General features: G+C 43.4%; 1 protein-coding gene across 4 annotated transcripts in view; it reads left to right on the top strand.

Moving 5' to 3' along the window:
• Window positions 1–20,708, top strand: part of B4GALNT4 (beta-1,4-N-acetyl-galactosaminyltransferase 4) — a 174,640-nt gene that overhangs the window by 83,726 nt on the left and 70,206 nt on the right. For all 4 annotated transcript variants that reach the window (XM_081010565.1, XM_081010568.1, XM_081010566.1 and 1 more), the window contains exon 2: window positions 7,262–7,377. In XM_081010565.1, the coding sequence (XP_080866691.1) occupies window positions 7,262–7,377 (116 nt within the window). The remainder of the gene's footprint in view (window positions 1–7,261; window positions 7,378–20,708) is intronic.

Below are 20,708 nucleotides of genomic sequence, written 5' to 3'. Positions count from 1 at the left end.
GATAATTGCAGCCTTGGAGGTCAGATCATTTTCTACATCCCTCTTTGTCTCCTCAGTTTATAGGAGCAAACCTGGTTTCTGAAGTTCAAGCTTGAACTGTCTTGGAATAAGCCAAGGGATGATGTTTGTTTGGACGGTAGTTGTTTTCCCTGTCTTTCCTCAGTTCCTATAATTTAATGACATTCACTTTGCATGCTTGGAAATTCCCTTCTGTGGCTCTTCTTGAAACCTGAAGCTTTTTATGGGATTGAGGACAGTGCTGGTGTCTGTGGCACGAGGAGAAAAATAATAACCTAACCAAGTTGCCAAGTACGCTGCCTGTTATGTTTCAGGGCCCATGGATACAATATCTGTGCTCTTGTATTCATTTAAAACTTCAAATCATATGCATTGGAAAATACCTTTAGTGGTCATCTACACACATATACCCTGCTCAGTGTTGCAGTCTTGCAAATACAACACCCCGGTCTCCACTGAAATATCTCCCATGAAGTTGAGGCCACCATGTCTATGAACAGCTCTTAAAGGTAAAGGTAAAGGGACACCTGACAATTAGGTCCAGTCGTGGACGACTCTGGGGTTGCAGCACTTATCTCGCTTTACTGCCCAAGGGAGCCATCGTACAGCTTCCAGGTCATGTGGCCAGCATGACTAAGCCGCTTCTGGTGAACCAGAGCAGCGCATGGAAATGCCATTTACCTTCCCACCGGAGCGGTACCTATTTATCTACTTGCACTTTGATGAGCTTTCGAACTGCTAGGTTGGCAGGAGCTGAGACTGAGCAATGGGAGTTCACCCCGTTGCGGGGATTCGAACCGCCGACCTTCTGATCGGCAAGCCCTAGGCTCTGTGGTTTCTCCAGATCTTCCTCTGAAATGAGCTTCGTTGTGGTTTCCACCCACTAGTTGTACTGCCCTCTGGAGCTACAGAAAAAGCCCATCTTCTACATGACAGCTCTTCAGATACTTGTAGGCAGCTGTCACATCTCCCTGAAATCTTGTCTTCTTCAGGATAAACATCCCCAAATGGGATTCCAGGCTAATGGCACTCCCAGTTGTAATCTGTTGCATCATAACTCAATGCAAATAATTTTCCTTCTTCTATAAAAATGTGGGAGCGATAGGCATCGCAATAGCATCCTGAAGTAATTGGGAGTTTTGCGTTTAAGAAACTCTTTATGGCCATGTGCCCTGAGAACATTGTGACTGAATCCCATTCCAGAAAAGCACATTGCTCCAGTGCTTCATTAGTGTAAACAATTAAGAAACACCCTCTCCTAATAGGTGGTAATGCCCCTTCCTGCCTCAGCTGCCTTTGGGAGGAATAATTCAGACTTGGAACCAGCCTCTTTCAAAACTAAATTCCCATTTTGCTGGGCCGAAATTAACAAGTGTCACTAAGCTTTGAGTCCCATGCTTGATTAGCTGAGATGCCCCCCCCCCCAAAAAATCACCCACCAAAGTGTCATTTTGAGATATACAGGCTTTTTTGTGTTTATCTCAGATCACCCATCCAGAAAAAGGCTGCCCATCAATTTAATAATGAGATGATATTATGCCGCCTTTTATCCTAGCATTTAAGTCTTAAATGCTGAGCTCTAGTACAGAAGTTGACATTGTTTTGATTTATTTCCTGAATTGACCATTTGCTGCCTTTCTCACTCTCTATCTCTTTTACTTACTGTTTGGTCAAATGTTCTATAGTTTGGTACAACTGAAGAAGAGTCGATATTGATTTGAGGAAGAAAAGACCACACATAGACATTGTAGGGGGTATCTGCACCCAGTCTTGAACTGTCCCTATGAAAAAGATCTGTATCTTGGTAGAAGAAATAGATGTTTGGATTCCTGTGATATATATATCTATGCCTGTGCATAAGCCCTTGCCAAAAACACAACCCCCCCAACCACTTTCAGAGAACCTGTAAGATACTGTATTAAAGACGTACTCAACCTCCCTGGGGTGAGTAGGTGACGTATGCATCCCACATCAAGCTTTATTTGAGTACAATGCCCTCCCCCCGGAATAGAATTGTCTAGTATAATTGACATCAGTTTATCATTGTGTAAACAAAGACAACAAAACTCTAAACGTTCCCTCACTCTTCTGAAGTTTTGATCTCACGACTCCACCTAATATTAACAGCCCTTTTTTAATTGCATCTCAAGCTATGCCATGAAGGCCTAAGAAAGACACGTTACCCCTAAGAGACAGGTCATGTACAAGAGACTATATTGTGGAGCATCAGCTAGTGGAAAGGTAAAGGGCTGCTAGAGGATGTGAGGCTCTGCCAGTGTTGCACGGTGTTTGCTCTCTCTGTCACTGAGCACAAGGCCATGTGTTGGAAAGGAGTTTGTAACCGTCTGTGCTCTGGCTGGAGTTTATCCTTGCTCTTATGTAACAGTTGCTTTAGATATAATTAAACATGACACTGATGAGCCAAGCAAGCTGCTTAGCATAATGTAATGAAGGAGCCTTTTGCAAAAACAGTGCCTTCCCCCCAGAGCCAGGGCAAGTTCGCCTAACTGCAGGCTATCTGCTTCTGAGATCTGGTGCCAGGGCAACCCCTTCCTGTGGACTTGCACCCAACCTCCAAACGAGACATTCCCCTCTTTTCCATGCACCTTGAATCCCAGACACCTTGTAGTGCTGGGTCTCCGATTCAAAATGGGTCCTTGCAAAAAGGGGCACAGAGGTGGGCAGCAGCATCTTTTATTCAAATGGGCACCAGGGAATCCTGACTAAACTTGCCAGGATGAGGGTGAGAGTGAGGAGTACTACACCAGAGGGGTAGTATAGATAGTGCACCAGGGACTCAGTGGGGTGGGGTGGGGGGTCGCTGCAGAATGAAGCTTCTGTTCCTTTGTGCTCTTCAGCCTCTTGTTATGCTAGAATTGTAGGGAAAGGTAGGAGTGATTACCCACTGTCCGCATTATGATTGGGCAAACAAATGATATCAGCTAGCAAGTGTTTTGGTAGTTTTAATTGGTCAGTAAACCCCTATAAGCGCTGTTCCTCTTTCATGCCCCATTACTCTGGCGCCAGTCTTTTTGTAAAGAAAGCCTGGCACGTTGAATGAGATCTCCTAATTTGTACAGGTGTTTTTACTGATCTGTTCTGGCATTTCACAAATACCCGTGGGGAGCGGGGAGCTGGGAGCTGGCTTCCGCCCGGAAGGGGCTGCTTGTGTAGCACATAGGAGCTTAGGCACATATGTTGTTGCACCAGCATAGTCTGGTATGGAAGATTGGGATACCACTACTCAGTGCACTAAGCAGCAGATGTTTACATGAAGTTGATGATGGTATCATGATTTCTCATTAATAATTGCAGTGTCTGTAATCCCTCCAGATGGGCTCGTTTAGCTGCTAGGATTCAGGGCTTCATATCCCTGTACCTAGGAATGCAAGGAAGCTTATGAGAGAATGAAGCCAGGAATGTTAATTGGGCCGATATACTAATGGAAATGTTTCAACAAGGGTGTGATGCCTGCTATCTGAGTGAATAGTACTTTATTTCTTATGATAGGAAAACTTTCTCCCTATTTTCTGCTGCTAGTGGCCTTCCAAAGCAGTAATTGGGGCTTTCCCAGTCTTAGTACTGTGCTCACACAATATTCCAGCTGCCCCCCCCCCCAGTTGGGGACTAGGAAGCTTTGCTGCAGGGCATCTGGGCTCACCATGAATCTCTCTCAATCTTTCCCTACCCCATTTGTAATCAGGAGAGATGTGCCTTCCTGAGCTGGAAATGCACAACCTTCAGATAATTTTTTTAAAACCCCTCAAAACAAAATTTAAGCAGATTAATGCAGTAGTGGTACATTGTTGAGTAAGAAAAATAAGCATGTTTATAACCTGCTGTCTAAAAAACAGTATATTGTGGGGAACATTGGACCTTTCAGAAATTTGGGGAGAAACAAGCAACTGTATGAGAGACAGTGTATTGTTAAAGGTCACAATATTGCATAAGCTTTGAGGGTGAGGGTTGCCACATGTCACTAATGAAATTTATAGGCAGTAGGCAAAATAAGGAGCCATGACATTTGTTCAAGAGCATTGTATGCAGACCTTGGAATAGCCTTCTCTACCTGAGGAGAAATAATAATTAATAAAAACAGTTTCCCAGTGAGAAACTGGTATAGTTGGAGTACTGAAGAAAATGTGAAATCCCCATAACAAAGGTTCTGCTTTGAGGAAGGAGATACCAAAACTCAAAGCAGGAAGGAAGCTTACATTACACTTATACCGAAAACAGAGACTGAAAAGACACAGCTCAAGAACTACCGCCCCATATCGCTGCTTAATGTGGATTACAAAATTTTTGCAGATATCTTGGCTAAAAGATTAAAGAAGGTGTTAGTAGAAGAAATTCATAAAGACCAAGCGGGCTTTCTCCCGGGCAGACACTTGTCTGACAATACGAGGAATATAATTAATATTCTAGAAAAACTTCAAGTGAATATCAATACTAAGGCAGTCTTGATATTTGTGGACGCAGAGAAAGCCTTTGACAACATTTCTTGGAGCTTTATGAAAAAGAATCTACAGGGGATGGGGGTAGGTCAAGGTTTTGAAAATGGTATAGGTGCAATTTATTCAGAACAAAAGGCAAAATTAATTGTGAACAATGTAGTGACAGAAGAGTTTAAGATTGAGAAAGGGACACGACAAGGTTGCCCAATTTCTCCATTGCTCTTTATATCGGTCCTTGAGGTTTTGTTAAATATGATCAGAAAGGACCAAGAGGTTAAAGGTATACAAGTGGGAGCTAAACAGTACAAACTGAAAGCATTTGCTGATGACTTAGTATTGACTTTACAGGAGTCAGAATCTAGTACTAAAAGGGTATTGGAACTAATTCAAGAATTTGGACAGGTAGCAGGTTTTAAGTTGAACAAGATGAAAACTAAGGTTTTAGAGAAAAACTTAACTGTGAATGAGAGAGAGAAGTTTCAGGAGGAGACAGGACTAACATTGGTTAAGAAAGTGAAATATTTAGGGGTTAACATGACTGCTAAAAATGTGAATTTATTTAAGGATAATTATGAAAAATGTTGGATTGAAGTGAAAAAGGATTTAGAAATATGGGCAAATTTGAAGTTATCATTGTTAGGCCGAATTGCTGTGATAAAAATGAATGTGCTGCCAAGGATGTTGTTTTTGTTTCAAACATTGCAAATTTTGGATAAGATGGACTGTTTCAAGAAGTGGCAGAAAGATATTTCCAGATTTGTTTGGCAGGGCAAGAAGCCTCAAATAAAATTTAAGATACTAACTGATGCCAAAGAAAGAGGTGGATTTGCCCTGCCAGACCTTAAACTTTATTATGAATCAGCTGCTTTTTGCTGGCTGAGAGAATGGCTGCTTCTTGAAAGCACTGATGTGTTGGATCTAGAAGGTTTCAATAATGTATTTGGTTGGCATGCATACTTGTGGTACGATAAGGTAAAAGTACATAAAGCGTTTAAAAATCATATTGTTAGAAAAGCATTGTTTAATGTCTGGATAAGATATAAGGATTTGTTAGAAAAGAAAACCCGAAGATGGTTGTCGCCAATGGAAGCGAAGGCACAGAAAAAACTCAATATGGAGGCCAAATGGCCAAAATATTGGGAAATTCTGGAACAAGATGGAGACAGATTAAAATTGCAGAGCTTTGAAAAATTGAAAAACAGAGTGCGAGATTGGCTCCATTATTATCAAATAATGGAGGCATACAATCTGGACAAAAAAGTTGGTTTCCAGGTGGAAAAATCAAAACTGGAAACAGAACTGTTAGATCCAAAAATTAAGAATTTGTCAAGAATGTATAACTTGCTGTTGAAATGGAACACTCAGGATGAAATGGTGAAATCAGCTATGATTAAATGGGCACAAGATGTTGGACATAACATAATGATGGCTGACTGGGAACAGTTATGGACCACAGGTATGAAATTCACGGCATGTAATGTCCTAAGAGAAAATTTAATGAAAATGATTTATAGGTGGTACATGACACCAGTCAAGCTTGCAAAAATTTATCATTTGCCCGATAATAAATGTTGGAAATGTAATGAGACTGAAGGTACATTCTTTCACCTTTGGTGGACATGCCCAAAGATTAAGATATTCTGGGAGATGATCTATAATGAAATGAAAAAAGTATTTAAATATACCTTTCTGAAGAAACCAGAGGCCTTTCTCCTGGGCATGGTTGGCCAATTGTTGTCAAAGAAGGATAGAACTTTTTTTATGTATGCAACAACAGCAGCAAGAATACTCATCGCGAAGTATTGGAAGACACAAGATTTACCCACCCGGGAAGAATGGCAGATGAAGTTGATGGACTATATGGAATTGGCGGAAATGACTGGCAGAATCCAAGACCAGGGAGAAGAGTCGGTGGAAGAAGACTGGAAAAAGTTTAAAGACTACTTACAGAAATACTGTAAAATTAATAAATGTTAGAAAATGTTGGAATGAAGTTATATGGCTTTAGTAGAAATGTTTTAAGGAATTAAGTATAAATAGATTAATAGAGTATTAAAGGGAAAAATAAGGTTAGAATTTGTTAAGATAATTAAAGGATAGAAAGCAGAGGAAATGGAAAGGAATTGCTGAAACAATTAACAGAAGTGGAATACAAAAAGGGAGGTGTGAGGAGGTCATTGAAATAAGTGAATGAATGATAAGATATTGAAATTGTTTGATGTGTTTTAAATTGTTTTTGTCTTGTTTTGTTAGTTTAATGTGTTTAATGTGTTAGTGTTATGTAGTGTTTTTGTATTGTATTGTATTGTTTCTGTAGTGTTTAAATTGTTGGAAAAGTAATAAATATTATTTTCAAAAAAAAAAAAAAAAGAGATACCAAAACTCAAAACAACAAATGAGAGATGGTGGTACTTTACTGCAATATAAATTAACCACCCAGAGAGGTTTTGAGATAGCCGAAGGTGATTAGTGACCCAAGTACTGGAGGCATTTTCAAGAATTGTCAGGTTTAAAACAAAAGAATCCCAACAACTCCAAAACCTGTTTAGTACTGCATCAGCTTAGGCTGCCATTTCAGAAACAGAGGGCATAAATCTGGGCTGCTAGATCATGACCTGGTTACTTTCAGAATCCTCTCTTGAGACATGAGACACACGAGCTCTTCTAACTTCTGAACCTGAAGTATAGAGCTGCTGCCTTTTGATGGCTGTGGGGTATGGGTTGGTAGGGGCCATGGCTTCTCTGCTGTCCTCTCATGCCCTACGGTGCATCTGCTTTTTCTTTTGCAGATGGTGAGCGACTGGGCGAGGTGACAGACCCTGGCAGGCATGCGGCGGGGGCCCATGCATCCTCTCCTCAGAAGAAGGCTGAGGACTCCAGCGAGAGCCGGGAGGACGAGCAGATGGTAATCTCACTTGCGCCTGGCTTCTTGCTTTCTGTGTTTTGTGTGCTAATTAGAAAATAAGTTTCCTAACAGTTTTTGTTTGGGAGATGGAGATATCTCTGCCGCATCACTGTGATTTATTCTGCATACTAGGAGAAGGGCAGTGGAGGAAAGGCAGTGGTTCCTAATCCCAGGTACTTAGACCATATGATGTCACACATCCAACAGGTGAGGGTGGTTTGCACAGAGGCTTGGTGCACCTAATTAGGCCTTTGAGCTGGAGGTCCACCACCACTGCAGTAGAGGAAGGGGCAATGTGTTGTATCTGATGCCATGCTGAGTTTCTCTGAAGTTCTGTGTCACTGTGTGGATGAGACCCCACCTGTCCTCTCCTCTCCTCTCCTCTTCTGAGCTTGGCGGTGGTGGGGACTTCTCTTTCATGGTGTTGGGAGCAACTTCATAGGTGAGTTCTCACTTTCCCCCCAAGCTTTAAGTTGTAAGGACCTCACAGGCATGCCTAGGGCAAGGTCAGTGAGAGACTCTTTGTTTTTCTCAGGAGCCTGAAGGGGCTCTCCCTGACCTCATATTGTCCTTGAAGATGGTAGGAAGTCTTTGAGGTATTTATCTACTTCCTAAGCCTCTCCAAAGCCCATGCAACAGGCAGGAACAGCCCGTCCACCCTGCCACACCTCTAGGCTCTGGAAAAGGGCATAGGTTGTTACGAGGTTAAAACATGCACTTACCATTGGTGAGCTGCCACACACATTTGCAGGCCCTTGTCAATTTCTTACCTGGGCATTATAGACTAGATGCAGATATACCTTTGGATGTGAGGTACTGATCTGTTCTTTGAAGGCCTGTGACAGGCTGTTCGCTCTATTATTTAGACCAGGCTTCCTCAAACTCAGCCCTCCAGATGTTTCTTGGCCTACAACTCCCATGATCCCTAGCTAGCAGGACCAGTGGTCAGGGATGGTGGGAATTGTAGTCTCAAAACATCTGGAGGGCTAAGTTTGAGGAAGCCTGATTTAGACTTACTCTAATCCAAAGGCAGAAGGTGGCTTAGGTATATTTTTCAATCTGTTGCTTATAATTCAATACACTCAGTCAAAATTTAAAAATTTCTCCAGAAAACCACATTTACGTTAATCGTTCTTTCCAGCGTGCTATATCACTTCCCAGTTTCACCGTTTCCCATATTGTTCTCTTGCCTTTCTCCCATGGAATTTCCTCCATTGCTGCAACCCATATTTTCTCCAGGCATGGGGATCTTGGAAAGGGGCAGGAACAAACACCTATTGAAGACGGATCAATAGGGCAGGGGTCTGCTGTCACTGACAGTTAACATAAGGTAGGGACAAGATAAATAGTGACACTAGCTATAAAAAAAAAAAAGCAGTCCCTGCTGCGTAGGGACTCGGTGATGCTCAGCATTGTGGCCACAGAATGTGTCCTTTGGTAAATATCACTGTGAATGTAAAGGGCCTAGATTGCCGCACATAGAGCATTGTTATGCGTCTCTTTTTGCTTGAGCGTGATTGCCCTTTGAGCAGTGATTCATTGGAGTTGGCATTTCTTCGTAGGATAAAAGGGGGGTATTGGCAGGGCCTCTGCCTGCTGAAGGTGCAGAGCTGCTCTGTTAGCTCCCCTATAATGCTGGTTAGTATGCATTCATTGTCCCTTTAGGGCAATATATTGCTTTATGATTCAGACATTGGCTGTTCCCAGCATTGGTCCAGTTTCCCCAGGCAGGTTGTGTATGACAAGAGGTTTGTGTATGTGGAAGGGAAACGGACTGTGTCACCACCTACCCTTGGCGCTTCCCTCATTATGTTAGCAGTGAATATGGGAGGCATTTGCACCTTCAGAACAGAGAAGGAAATATCGACAACACTGGACTCAAAATAATGCAGAACAATTAGCGTAAGCTGAGGAGAGTGTGGTATGTCACACACCCACGTACGTGACACAACTGAGTCCTGTGCAGAGGCAATAAATCATAACATTTAACAATATGTTGATTATATGTCCTTAGAGACTGGGGAAGAGCGAGACTTAAAGAGAATATACCTGTTCATGCAGAAGCAAACACATTTTACTGTTGCAGCCTGTATTTTCTGGAGATCTGCATGAGATACTTCAGGCAAAGGCAGAATCTTCTCTCTTGTGCTAGAAGCACAACCATTTTTGTTGACCCTATTTGTGGCCCCCACACTTTGGTAGAAGTCTTGAAGAACAAGGCTTTAAAATATGAATCTGCTTAGGTATTCCAGTGTATGTATACCTTATATATTGGCTTTTCATAACACCTGGAATTTTATTTTCATTCTGGGTGTTGTTTTTTTAAAAAAGAACTGGAATAGTGGTGAAATCAATGCCTCCCAGGTTTTCCTCCCCATTGTTCCTCTGTTTTATTTTTTCTATTTCTATATGCATTTTTCTTCGCTACACTTATCACTTTTGCTGTCTTTTTTATGTGTTCATGTTAATAAAAATAAATAAGAAAGAAAGAAATCAATGAGGGGATGGATGATAGGAAGAGAGCACAGTAAGTGTGTTTCCAGAATTCATAACCATAAAGGGTAAATTCATTTACTTATACAAATTTTCCTCTCTAACAATAGTCCCAACCTTTTAACCTCCCCCCCCCCCCCCAAAACCCTGCCATTCATCTCATTAAAAGCCTGATGGAACAAAAACTCCTTATTCTTGTATCACATTTTTACAGTGGTGGCTTCCCATATCATGCTTGTAGACCAAATGCAGTCATGCAAAGCATGAGAACTGAACTACACATCCATAAATTTCACACTGCACAGCCCTCCTTGGACTGTATTAATTCAAGCTGCAGATGGAATGGTTGCATGTCCAAGTGCTTTCCATGTAAAAACAGCAACAAGAACAACAAACTGACAACCAAAATGAAATAAACAAAACACTTCCTCCATGAAGAAAACCTGTATGTCGGAGAAGGATGGTTTGGCATAGCCTCACTTCTTCATCAAAAGCTCGTTTTCTATGTGCCAGAGAGAGTTTTTATGTGGATAGCATTCCAACATGTAGCACCCTCCCTCTCCACATTCTGAATTTGTGCAAATTTAAGGAAGTCATATTTCAGGATATTTCTGAACATGTTGGCCGAGAGTGGTTCTCTTAATACTTCACGCTTGTTTAGATGTATACAAAAACCATTTTTATTTTCCAATTAGATTGCATTTTGCTACACAAGGGAGAGTAATTGTTAGAGAGAATAGCAGCCATATGGATCGTTTGAGGCCCATTTTAAAGCCATTGTGCTGAACAAAATTCAAGGAGATAATTCAAAGTTAATTTGTTTTCGTCCCTTCTTCCTGGGTGTAAGTAACACATTGTGCGACAGGACATCCTTCTGTTGTAATTTGGCTTGTCTGCCCTTCCTTACAGCCCTTGTTCATTACAAAACACAAGCTTTGTAATGTTTGTGCTCCTGGTGCCAATACCCACCCTTTCCTGCCCTGCCTAAATTTGAGAATTGGTCCCTTTCTTGAGAGCAAGGGCTTTGCCAAATTCTCCCTGACACATGAGCAACAGCTAAAGGGCCAATCACCCAAGGCGAAAGTTGAAAGGACTTGTGTTGTCGAAAACCACCAGCAAGGGTCCAATAGTATTTTCCTCATTTCCTGTCAGGGCAGGTGATGTGCGCTGGTCAGCAATAACTCACAAGGCATCAGTGAACTCTTTACTCAAAGAAACAAAACAGTGAGCACAGCAACTCTTCCCAGTAGATCTTGCCCCCATGAGGCAGTTGCAAGGAATGAAGGTCCCTGCCTTCCCACAGCTCTCTGTCTCCTCCCCGCATGGTCATTCACAAGCAATCTGAGGCTCCATGTTGTCTGTCTTTGCTCCACCCTCTTCATACCTCTGTAGGTTCTGGGAGAACAGTGGGGAGGGGAGTTGGTCACAGCAGGAGGGGGAGACTCCTTGGCTTCTTCAGCAGCATGTCTTATCTCGCCCTCCCTCCTCTCCAGCCTCTGCTTCTGTGTCTGTTTCTGGACTGCTCTCTGCCATAGATCTTCCTGCTCACTAAACCCTGTTGCCTCTTCAGCTTCCGACACCTCCTTCTCCTAGTCTGCTCCATCTTCTCCATCTGACCACTCATCATCGTCCCACCACCAGTTTCCTGGCTCTGAGCCTTCTTACCTTGGGGTTCGCTAGCTGGTGCCTCCCACCACTCCTCTGTATCCAGCTAGTCCATGACATTTCCTTGGCCAAACATTGATCTAGACCGGCAAGCCAATGGGAAGCTTGCTGGATTCCAGTTCCCTAAGCATGGCTGCTTCACCCAAATGTCATAAAAGCAAAATGAAGGACAGACATTTGTTTTTCTGCTAAAAGGTTAGGAACTGGCCTGTTAAGTGGAAGATAAATAATCCACGAATTGTTCTTTTCATTGTTTAGTAACAATTCTTTATGCTTTCAGTCTCTCACATTCCTCTGTGCTCAGGAGTTAAGAGTCTCTTATCCAGCACTGTGAACTGGAACGTTTTCAAAACTACTATCACATTAAAAAAAATTTTTTTTTACTGGCACCAGTGCTTTTGTAGCGTACAAAGCAAATGAGAAATAAGGTTGCTAAATGCTGATCTGGAGATACTAGTAGTGTTTTGGTTTTCTGGATCCCACGTTTTGGTGTTGGCTACGGTTGTTGTAGCCCAGGGGTAGGCAACCTAAGGCCTGTGGGCCGGATGCGGCCCAATCGCCTTCTCAATCCGGCCCATGGAGGTTAGATTGGTTAGATTGGTTTCAACTAGGGCCAGGGCCTTTCAGCACTGGCCCTGACTTGGTGGAACGCTCTGTCACAAGAGACCAGGGCCCTGAGGGATTTGACATCTTTCCACAAGGCCTGCAAGATGGAGCTGTTCCGCCTGGCCTTTGGCTTGGACTCACTCTGACCCCTTATATGGGATTTGGTATATAAATTTTCCCTTGGCTTTTTTGCTGGCCCACGTAGGAACAGCATGGACAGCTGGCTCGGGTGAATATCTGGTGTTTCCTCCCTTTATGGTCTTGATTTATGGGCTACTACTAAAAGGGACCCGGGTGACGCTGTGGGTAAAAGCCTCAGCGCCTAGGACTTGCCGATCGAAAGGTCGGCGGTTCGAATCCCCGCGTCGGGGTGCGCTTCCGTCGCTCGGTCCCAGTGCCTGCCAACCTAGCAGTTCGAAAGCACCTCTGGGTGCAAGTAGATAAATAGGGACCGCTTACTAGCGGGAAGGTAAACGGCGTTCCGTGTGCTGTGCTGGCTCGCCAGATGCAGCTTGTCACGCTGGCCACGTGACCCGGAAGTGTCTGCGGACAGCGCTGGCTCCCGGCCTCTAGAGTGAGATGAGCGCACAACCCTAGAGTCTGTCAAGACTGGCCCGTACGGGCAGGGGTACCTTTACCTTACTAAAATGAGGCTGCATTTTAAGCTGTATTTTAAGCCGTATTTTAATTGACTTTTTTCTTTTTTCTATTATGTTTTATTGTAATTTATATTCAGTGTTAACAGCCCTGAGCCCATCCCTGGCCAGGGAGGGCGGGATATAAATAAAAATTTATTATTATTATTTTTCAAATACATCAAAATAAACAGGTGCAGGCGTCAGTCACAGTGGGCCCTCTGGGGAGCTTAGTCTTGGCACTTGCCTGAGGGCATAGGAGCCAACTCCTAGGGGCTGAGGTCCCTTTGCACCCCCAGTAAAATATTTGAGGGGCCCCCTAATGTTGATGGACATTGCCATTCAAATGGTGTCCGCGCGCTGTGTTTTATGATCAGTTATGCAGGGCTTACCTGGGCACCCCCAATATTTTATTCAAGATGGCACCCCTACCTGACTGAGGGTGCTGAGTGTTGAGGCTAGCCCTGGCTTTTAACATAATACAGTTAGAAGAACAGGCAAAATAACCACACAACAAAATAACAAAGACAAAACAGCTGATAAACCTAATCCAGATTAAAAAGTCAGGACAAATCAACAGATCGAATGCTTACCAGGAAAAGAAAAGCATTTGTATTGTAGTGGAAGGCCATTAAAGAGAGGGCCAGATGGGTCTGTCTATGAAGGGAGTTCAACAAAGACAACCCTCTCTCCCTTCTCTGGTGGTTGGTCACTGCTATTTCAGGCTACTTCAGGCCCCATCAGTTAGGATTTTTTTGCCCCAGTGTGCATCTCACCAAGCCTCATTCACAATTTTGTTTCCAATTCGCCAAATTTGGAGAGGCCCTTGTGAAACCCTTCGCTGCCTGCTTGGGTTTTTGCCACCCCAAATACTTTGGTGATGTTCACAGACTTAGCTGCTTTATTGCTGACTCCAGATCATGTAGGTTAGAAAGCACTGGTCTGCAATACAGATCTCAGTATTTCACTCCATTGCAGAAATTATTTATACCACCACTTATATAGCTGCACTCGTACTGTAAGTGAGGGATTGCTCCGAAATTGCTGTGCCTATCTTTCACCCACAGGTAGAGTGAACTGCACGCAGTCATTTGCACAGCCCTGATGCCTGGCTACAGAGGGCTAGTTTTTTGTTCAGAAGTTTGAGGTAATGAATATATCTGAATCCCAACGAGAGTCAGAAAAGCTGTTCCAAGGCAGCCACATGGAGAAATGAGGCTGGGGAGAACCAAGGCAGTGGCTGATAATAAATGCTGTAAACAAAAGGGAGCCCATTAGGATGCACAATGTTAAAGAAATAATTAGCCAACTTTGTCGAAGTGAGCTAATTAAAGCCCCAGAGGAAAGGAACACAATGCCCTCTGAAGGCATTATTAGGGAGACAACATAATAGTGCTGTGATTGTTTTAAAAAGGAAGAATTTCTTCCGCTGCTTTGGCATCTTAGCTGTTAACTATGTACGAAGTTTGTCTCAAGAAGCTGCTGAGTTTGAAGATGTGGGGAGGAGGGTGGACTTGCCACTGGGAGCCGCATTTGTGCTTCTTGAAAGGAGGGGTGTCTTGTTTCCCTCTTCAGACAAGGCATATTTTAACAGCTCCTCCCACTAGCATTGGGGGGAAGGGGGAGATGGCTGCACACATGCATAGCTTTCTGTGGTACCAATCCCACAGGGCCAATCCTGACCCCTCACCAAGGGACCAGACGCAGCAACCTCAGGCTAGCAGTTCAAAAACCCTATTTCTCACAATCTAATTGGTGCGCAGTTTGCAGCTGGGTCTCAAAATGTGGAGGATAGCACAGATTTGATAGAAGAAGCTGAATAAATTGACTTTTCACACACACACACTCCCCCCCTTTTTTTTCTTAGTGTGCCTGAAGCGGTGGCAGATTAAAGGGCCTCTGTGTTCTTCAGCAGAAAAGACCAAAAGGTTCTTCTCTTACAGCTGCCAAGAGAAATTTGGGGGTTGGGGGTGGGAGAAAGAGAGCACTCTATTGAAGGAGCTATGGCCAGTCCAGGCACTGTCTCCATGCCACAGCTATTATAAATTTGTTTCTCACAAAGGCCCCTGCAAAGTAATGCTTCACAGAATTTTGTAATGGTAGGGTAAAACTTTCCATCTCTCTCTCTCTTTGACGTTGTATTTGTTTTGGACCCATGGAATAAATTTCAAGGTTTGCTTCTTGAAGCAGAGTGAACTTTCCCCACTTCCCGAATATATAGAGGAAGCTATTCAGAGCTAGGCTACTCTGATCCAAGTAAATTCTCAGGTTTTGTGGGAATCCAGTTTTGTTTGTTTAAGAGGGAGGGGCAAAGGCAAGGGGAGCAGCTGCCGTTTGCTCTTGAATGCTGAGGTTTTCTGTCTTGGAACATAGTGCAGCCTTCCCTGACCTGGCGCCCTCCAGAGGTTTTGAACTACAATTCCCACAGTCTTACCTAGCACAACACTGCTGGCTGGACTGGTGAAGCCATAGTCCCAACCATTTGGAGACATCAGGTTGGCATTAACAGGTTTGCTTGGCCCAGCTCAGCCTTCTCTTGTAGAGCTTGTCCATTCTGGCCTTGACTTTCCAGATATTGAGTGATAAATACACAGTTGTTACTCATTTGTTGCCAGAGATCCAAAGTTCCCCCTGCTTCCTTCTCAGCTTGTCCATCTGTTATGTGGACGCTGCAGTATATTGTCTTTGGGACAGTGCAAGGCTCTTTCTCTCCCCTCTGTCTCTCCCCTCTGTCTCCAGCTAGTATTTCCATACCTTATGGGTTCAGCTAGCTCATAAGCATGTGACATCTGTACAGTGATTATGCAAATACTATGGGCACCTATTTGCAGATCTGATGAGTCACACGCACACCACCACGACTTTGATGGTGTGTGTGTGTGTGTGTATTTATTCTCACAAGGATTCCCAGTCAGAAGAGAAACCCAAGCAAACATCAGCAGAACCACATCCCTGCAATGCATTTCCATTTTTAAAAGACAATAGCAGCTTATCCTGTTAAACACACACACACACACACACACACACACACACACACACACCTGGTGGTCTTCTTTGCACCAAGGCTACTCTCCCCCTGCTTTGTTTCATGGAAACAGGATACCGAGTTACACCAGTGCTGAATCCATGATGGCACTACTTCCCCACCCCCACCCTATTGTCCTAAAGAAAGACACTTTAGATCTTTTCTCTTGTGCCAATAGCAAATGGGTTTCACAGGCATACTATAAGGCAGGAAAAGAGAAGGCACCCACAGATAGTTTGATTCCTGGAACTTCTTTGGCCTCTGGGAAGTGCCAGACAATTCACCCAGGCTTCACACTTTGTTCTTTGCCTGTGTGGTCTATAATGAAATGCGCTCCATAGGCCAATGGCTCAAGTCCCTGTCCCCACCGCAGACTATGAGGTAGACTGGAGAGAGCTGCTGTTGCTTTCAAACATTTGCTCCAGTTGGCCTTCTTCATAGCTCTAAGAGTCACCCTTGCAGCAACCAGCATAAACAGTTGATGGTCCTACAGCCCACACCCAGTGAGCAAGGGCAAGAAGTCAGTTATTTTTATTAACTGATATAACCTGCAGCTGTAAGCTTGGTATGTGGGTTAAAGGGAAGGCATGAGTGGTTCCAGCACGGTTTTCTCTCTCTCTGTTAATTTGCTCCATGGCAGCATTGTAGCCCACTTTCCACTGGAACAACAGGGGCAATAAGGGCTTCCTTGACACAACTGGATTAGTATGTTAATGGTACAAATGGCATCCTGGCAGTGTCTGCTGAAAGCCGATGTAGGAGTTCATAAAGCTTATTTTGCTTGGAGGTAGCCGTGTGTGGGAATCTACGATTGTGCTCCTTCCACTCCAGAGCATTTATAAAGTCTTCTAATGTACAGAGTGTCTCTGAAATAAAAATCAATAGAAACTTTTGCATCCAAAAATGGGGCTACTTTGTCCCCTGGAGGGTTTATTTCTGCACACTGCTCAAAAATGACAGGGCCTTCAACAAAAGAACCATTTCTGCTTCTCTTAACATTTCTGCTTATCGAACGACATGCTTTTAAGCTGGACCTACTTCTGCCTTGATATAATGTCAAAGACACCTTCTATCTAGGCCTCTGTATTTCTTCTGCCAGCAGGCCACTGAAATCAGGGGCACCAAAAGCTCAGGAGGAGCAGAGGTCAAAGACAAGGTGTCAGTGCAAAGGACCCAGCCTGCGACCTTATCCATCAGTGGCTTCTTGCTGAGAGTTCAAAAGGTTTCAACAGCAAGGGCAGGCCCAGGGCTAATTTCAGTCACAAAGCATTTCTCCTAGCAGGAAGGGCTCATTGGTATTCACCTGTGGTGTAAGTAATAAGGATAGGCTATTGCTAGAAACTTGCTAGAACATACACCCTGAGGATACGGCTCACAATTGAGAGACACAGTCAGGATTAGAACTGCTCCTTGCAACATTAATGATGCATTGATTCAGAATGCCTTGCCTGGCAACCTCTTGTATGCTGGCTGTGAGTTCCTTGGCAGGAGAATAGAATACAGCTTTAACAAATAGAAATATTGATATTAGCATGAAAATTACCAGACCTATGCCATTTTGAGTTTTGTCTCAATAATGTCTCAGAAAACTAAATTCTGCAGACTTCCGGGTCTATTTTTATCTTATTTTGATAGATACCAAGTTAACCAGGGTTTTACATATAGTCCTTTTGAGATTTTTGTACTACAGTTAATTCTAAACAGACCTTCCCCAACATGGTAATATTTTGTACTATAGCTCCCATCAGTCATAGCCAGCATGGCCATGGTAGTTGGGGCTGATGGGAATTGTAGTCAAAAACTTCTGGAAAGCACTAGATATGGGGAAAGATGATTGACAAAATCATATGAGATGTGCTCTAGTTGCAGAAAAATGAACTGCAAACATTTGAATTGGGCAGAATCTAACCACCAGAGGGCAGTAGTGTGCTCATGCTAGACTAAAAAAAGCAATAATTTTGTTTTGTTTTTTTAATTTTTAAATAAGAACACTGTGTAATTTTTAAAAGAAAATTCTGTCCAGCCAGTTTTATCAATGAGATGAGATTTGTAAAGAACCTGACACATGAAGGCTGCAGTTCTAGACATACTTTCTAGGGAGTCAGAGCTTACTGAGCACAGTGGCACTTGCTCTGAGTAAGATTACCCTGCAAGTATTAAAAAATACATACTAATTCCAGTCCCACCTTGTTTGAAAGCAGATGCCCTGCATACCACATACTGCATACTTGTTGAGGAAGGGAAAGGTGCTCTAAATGTATGGTGTAGGAGCAGCCAGAGAGATATTGAGCTGTATTCCCAATAGCACTAAAGAGAACGTTCTATCAGTGCAAGGATTTCTCCTTGTATGACCAAACATTCTCCGCTCCTCTCCCCTCGTGTGCCCCCCTAAACCTGTGGCCATTTCCCCAACCTTCTGGAGCAGATCTGGAGATGGCACAGGGCACACATGGTGCGGGGAGAAGAGAGGGAGACACCCTGTTGTGCTAGTGCTCATCCTTGTACAAATGCAACTGTTTAGCTTCATCCTGCCAAAATCACACCCACATGAGCAGAGCCAGTTGCCATAAGAGCTGTTACCTGCTGAAGCAAATGGCAAGGGGGTATATCTTCCACCCAGTTTTTGAATGTGTACACACATCAGTGTTTGGGTATCTGAGCTTCCCTCCTACCTCAAAGTGACTCAGAATGTCACAGTCTCTTTGGTGAGTGGCAATGCTTGCTTTGCGTTTGCAGGTGCTCCACAGTGTGTGTCTCCTTGACTATTTTCCTAGCAACGTTTGCATGCATCTGGGACAGGTCTGTTAAACGTAATCATTCTAAAATGGAGAAAAGCTTCACTGTTTCTGTCGTATGTGGAACATCCACTTGTCTGACCTCGTTGATAGCCTTGCACAGAATAGTTTTATTGAGAGAAAAAGCTACCTGCAAAGCTTCCTTTCTGCTGAGGGGAAATCTGGTTAGTTTTATAATCTGTTGGAGAAAGGGCCTACAACTGCTTGGAGGCTGAACCGAAGGAAGCCTCTTGCCTCTTTAAGCCCTTCTGAGGAAACAGAACTGGTTTTGCCACAAGAAGCCCCACAGACCCACATACTAATCTTGGCTGTTAATAAGCTTTCACTGTTTCATTTTTATTATTTCCCAGAGAGAGGCTTAGGAATTACTTCAGCCTACTCCACAAGCAGCACAGTGAAATAATGTGTGTATTTCCCTCTTTCCTTATTTATTACATAAAGGTGAGCTGCAGACTAATCCATCTCTATTGTGAGAGACAAACCCAGAATTGGATTAATATAATCCTTTAAAAAAGAAGGGAGACCCAGGAGGGCATTTTGCCGCCCTGCATGTGCCAATCTCTTTTAGTAAGTGGAGGTTTGGGGGGGGGGAATTGCCCAAGGAGCTTGTAGGGTAGGTGGGGCTCGGGAGGCTGCAAGCGCTTACTGTGTCCATTCAATGAAGGCAGCTCACTTTTGACCACATTCTGCTATCTTTTTGTTACCAAATGATTAATGTTATTACAGCTTCTTTTCTTCAGCTCACTAGAGCTGATTGCTGGATTCGTGAGGAAATGTCACATTCTTACTTCACCTTAACTCCTGTCAACTGCAGTTGTGTTGAATTTCCCTTGTTGAATTTCATAATCATCATCATCATAAATAATTTTATTATTTATACCCAGCCCATCTGGCTGGGTTTCCCCAGCTACTCTGGGCGGCTCCCAACAGAACACTAAAAACAGAATAAAACTTCAAACATTAAAAACTTCCCTAAACAGGGCTGCCTTCAGATGTCTTCTAAAAGTCAGATAGTTGTTTATTTCCTTGATATCTGATGGGAGGGCACTCCATGCTAATAGTCATCACCAACCACATTCTGTCTATACCGTGGCATCGTAGTCCTCATGACTGCAAATAACATGAATATGTGTTGGCCAAAACTTCTAGCAACGAATAAGTTGCTCAGCTTGCAGTTAACCAGCAAAATAGGAAGCCTTTTTATTTTAGAAATCTATGTCCATTTTTTGTTTGTAAAAACCCCCAGTGGCTCACAGTAAAACATATTATTAATAGCAGGTCTTCGGTGTGTGACCTTGCAGTGAATCTCTGTTAGCAAGCTGTGTTTCTCCGCATTCATAAAGTAGGGTTATCAATATTTACTTGACGTATAAGTTTTATAACAAACTGCTTAGAGTTCTATTGGCACAGAAAAATCCGTAGAATGAAGTTTCTGAAAACTGAGCCCCCTGTGCCCAGAGTGGCTGATGCATCTCTTGAATACCCACCCACTAAAGAAAGCAGCGATGCTGCCAGTGACACAACAAAGTGGAATTCCACAAAGGATGTTTATGTGATTAGACAACTGCTGTGTGAGTGGGCAGAGGAAGCGCTGAATGGAAAGGATGGGTTACTAGGGCCCTTTACAAGCTGCTATCAATTATCACCCAGCCAATCAATAAGCCACTCTTCAGAGCCCAATGGTTACTGAGCAAATCTGTTTTAAACACAAAGCTGAAAAGGGGAGATGGTGAAAGTGAGCAAAATATCGAACTATCCTGCTCTCCTGTTTGTTTTTTAAAGCCAGAATGAACGTCTGTAACACAGTTGGCTTCATTATGGCAGATCTCCAGATGCCACAATTAGACGGCAGTACTATTGCTAATTCTAAGCAGAGTATATCCACCCACCTTTTATTCTCTTCCTACTTGTGTGGAGTCAAGGTGGGCTGCAACTTGCTCTAATTTTTACGTTATCTCAGCTGCGCGGCAGGAACTGCAGTAGCATTGCCCTCCTCCTTGTGCCACTGAGGTTGTGTGAAAGTCCTGGATTATGCTGGAGGAGCCAAGTAGCTAGTGCCAGCTCTGGGTTTGAGTGTGCCCTGGACACACACGTATATTGATGAGCCGATGC

This window comes from Podarcis pityusensis, assembly GCF_964106645.2.
Source record: "Podarcis pityusensis genome assembly, chromosome: 1".
Lineage (NCBI taxonomy): Eukaryota > Metazoa > Chordata > Lepidosauria > Squamata > Lacertidae > Podarcis > Podarcis pityusensis.
This window is presented reverse-complemented; position numbering and strand designations above follow the sequence as displayed.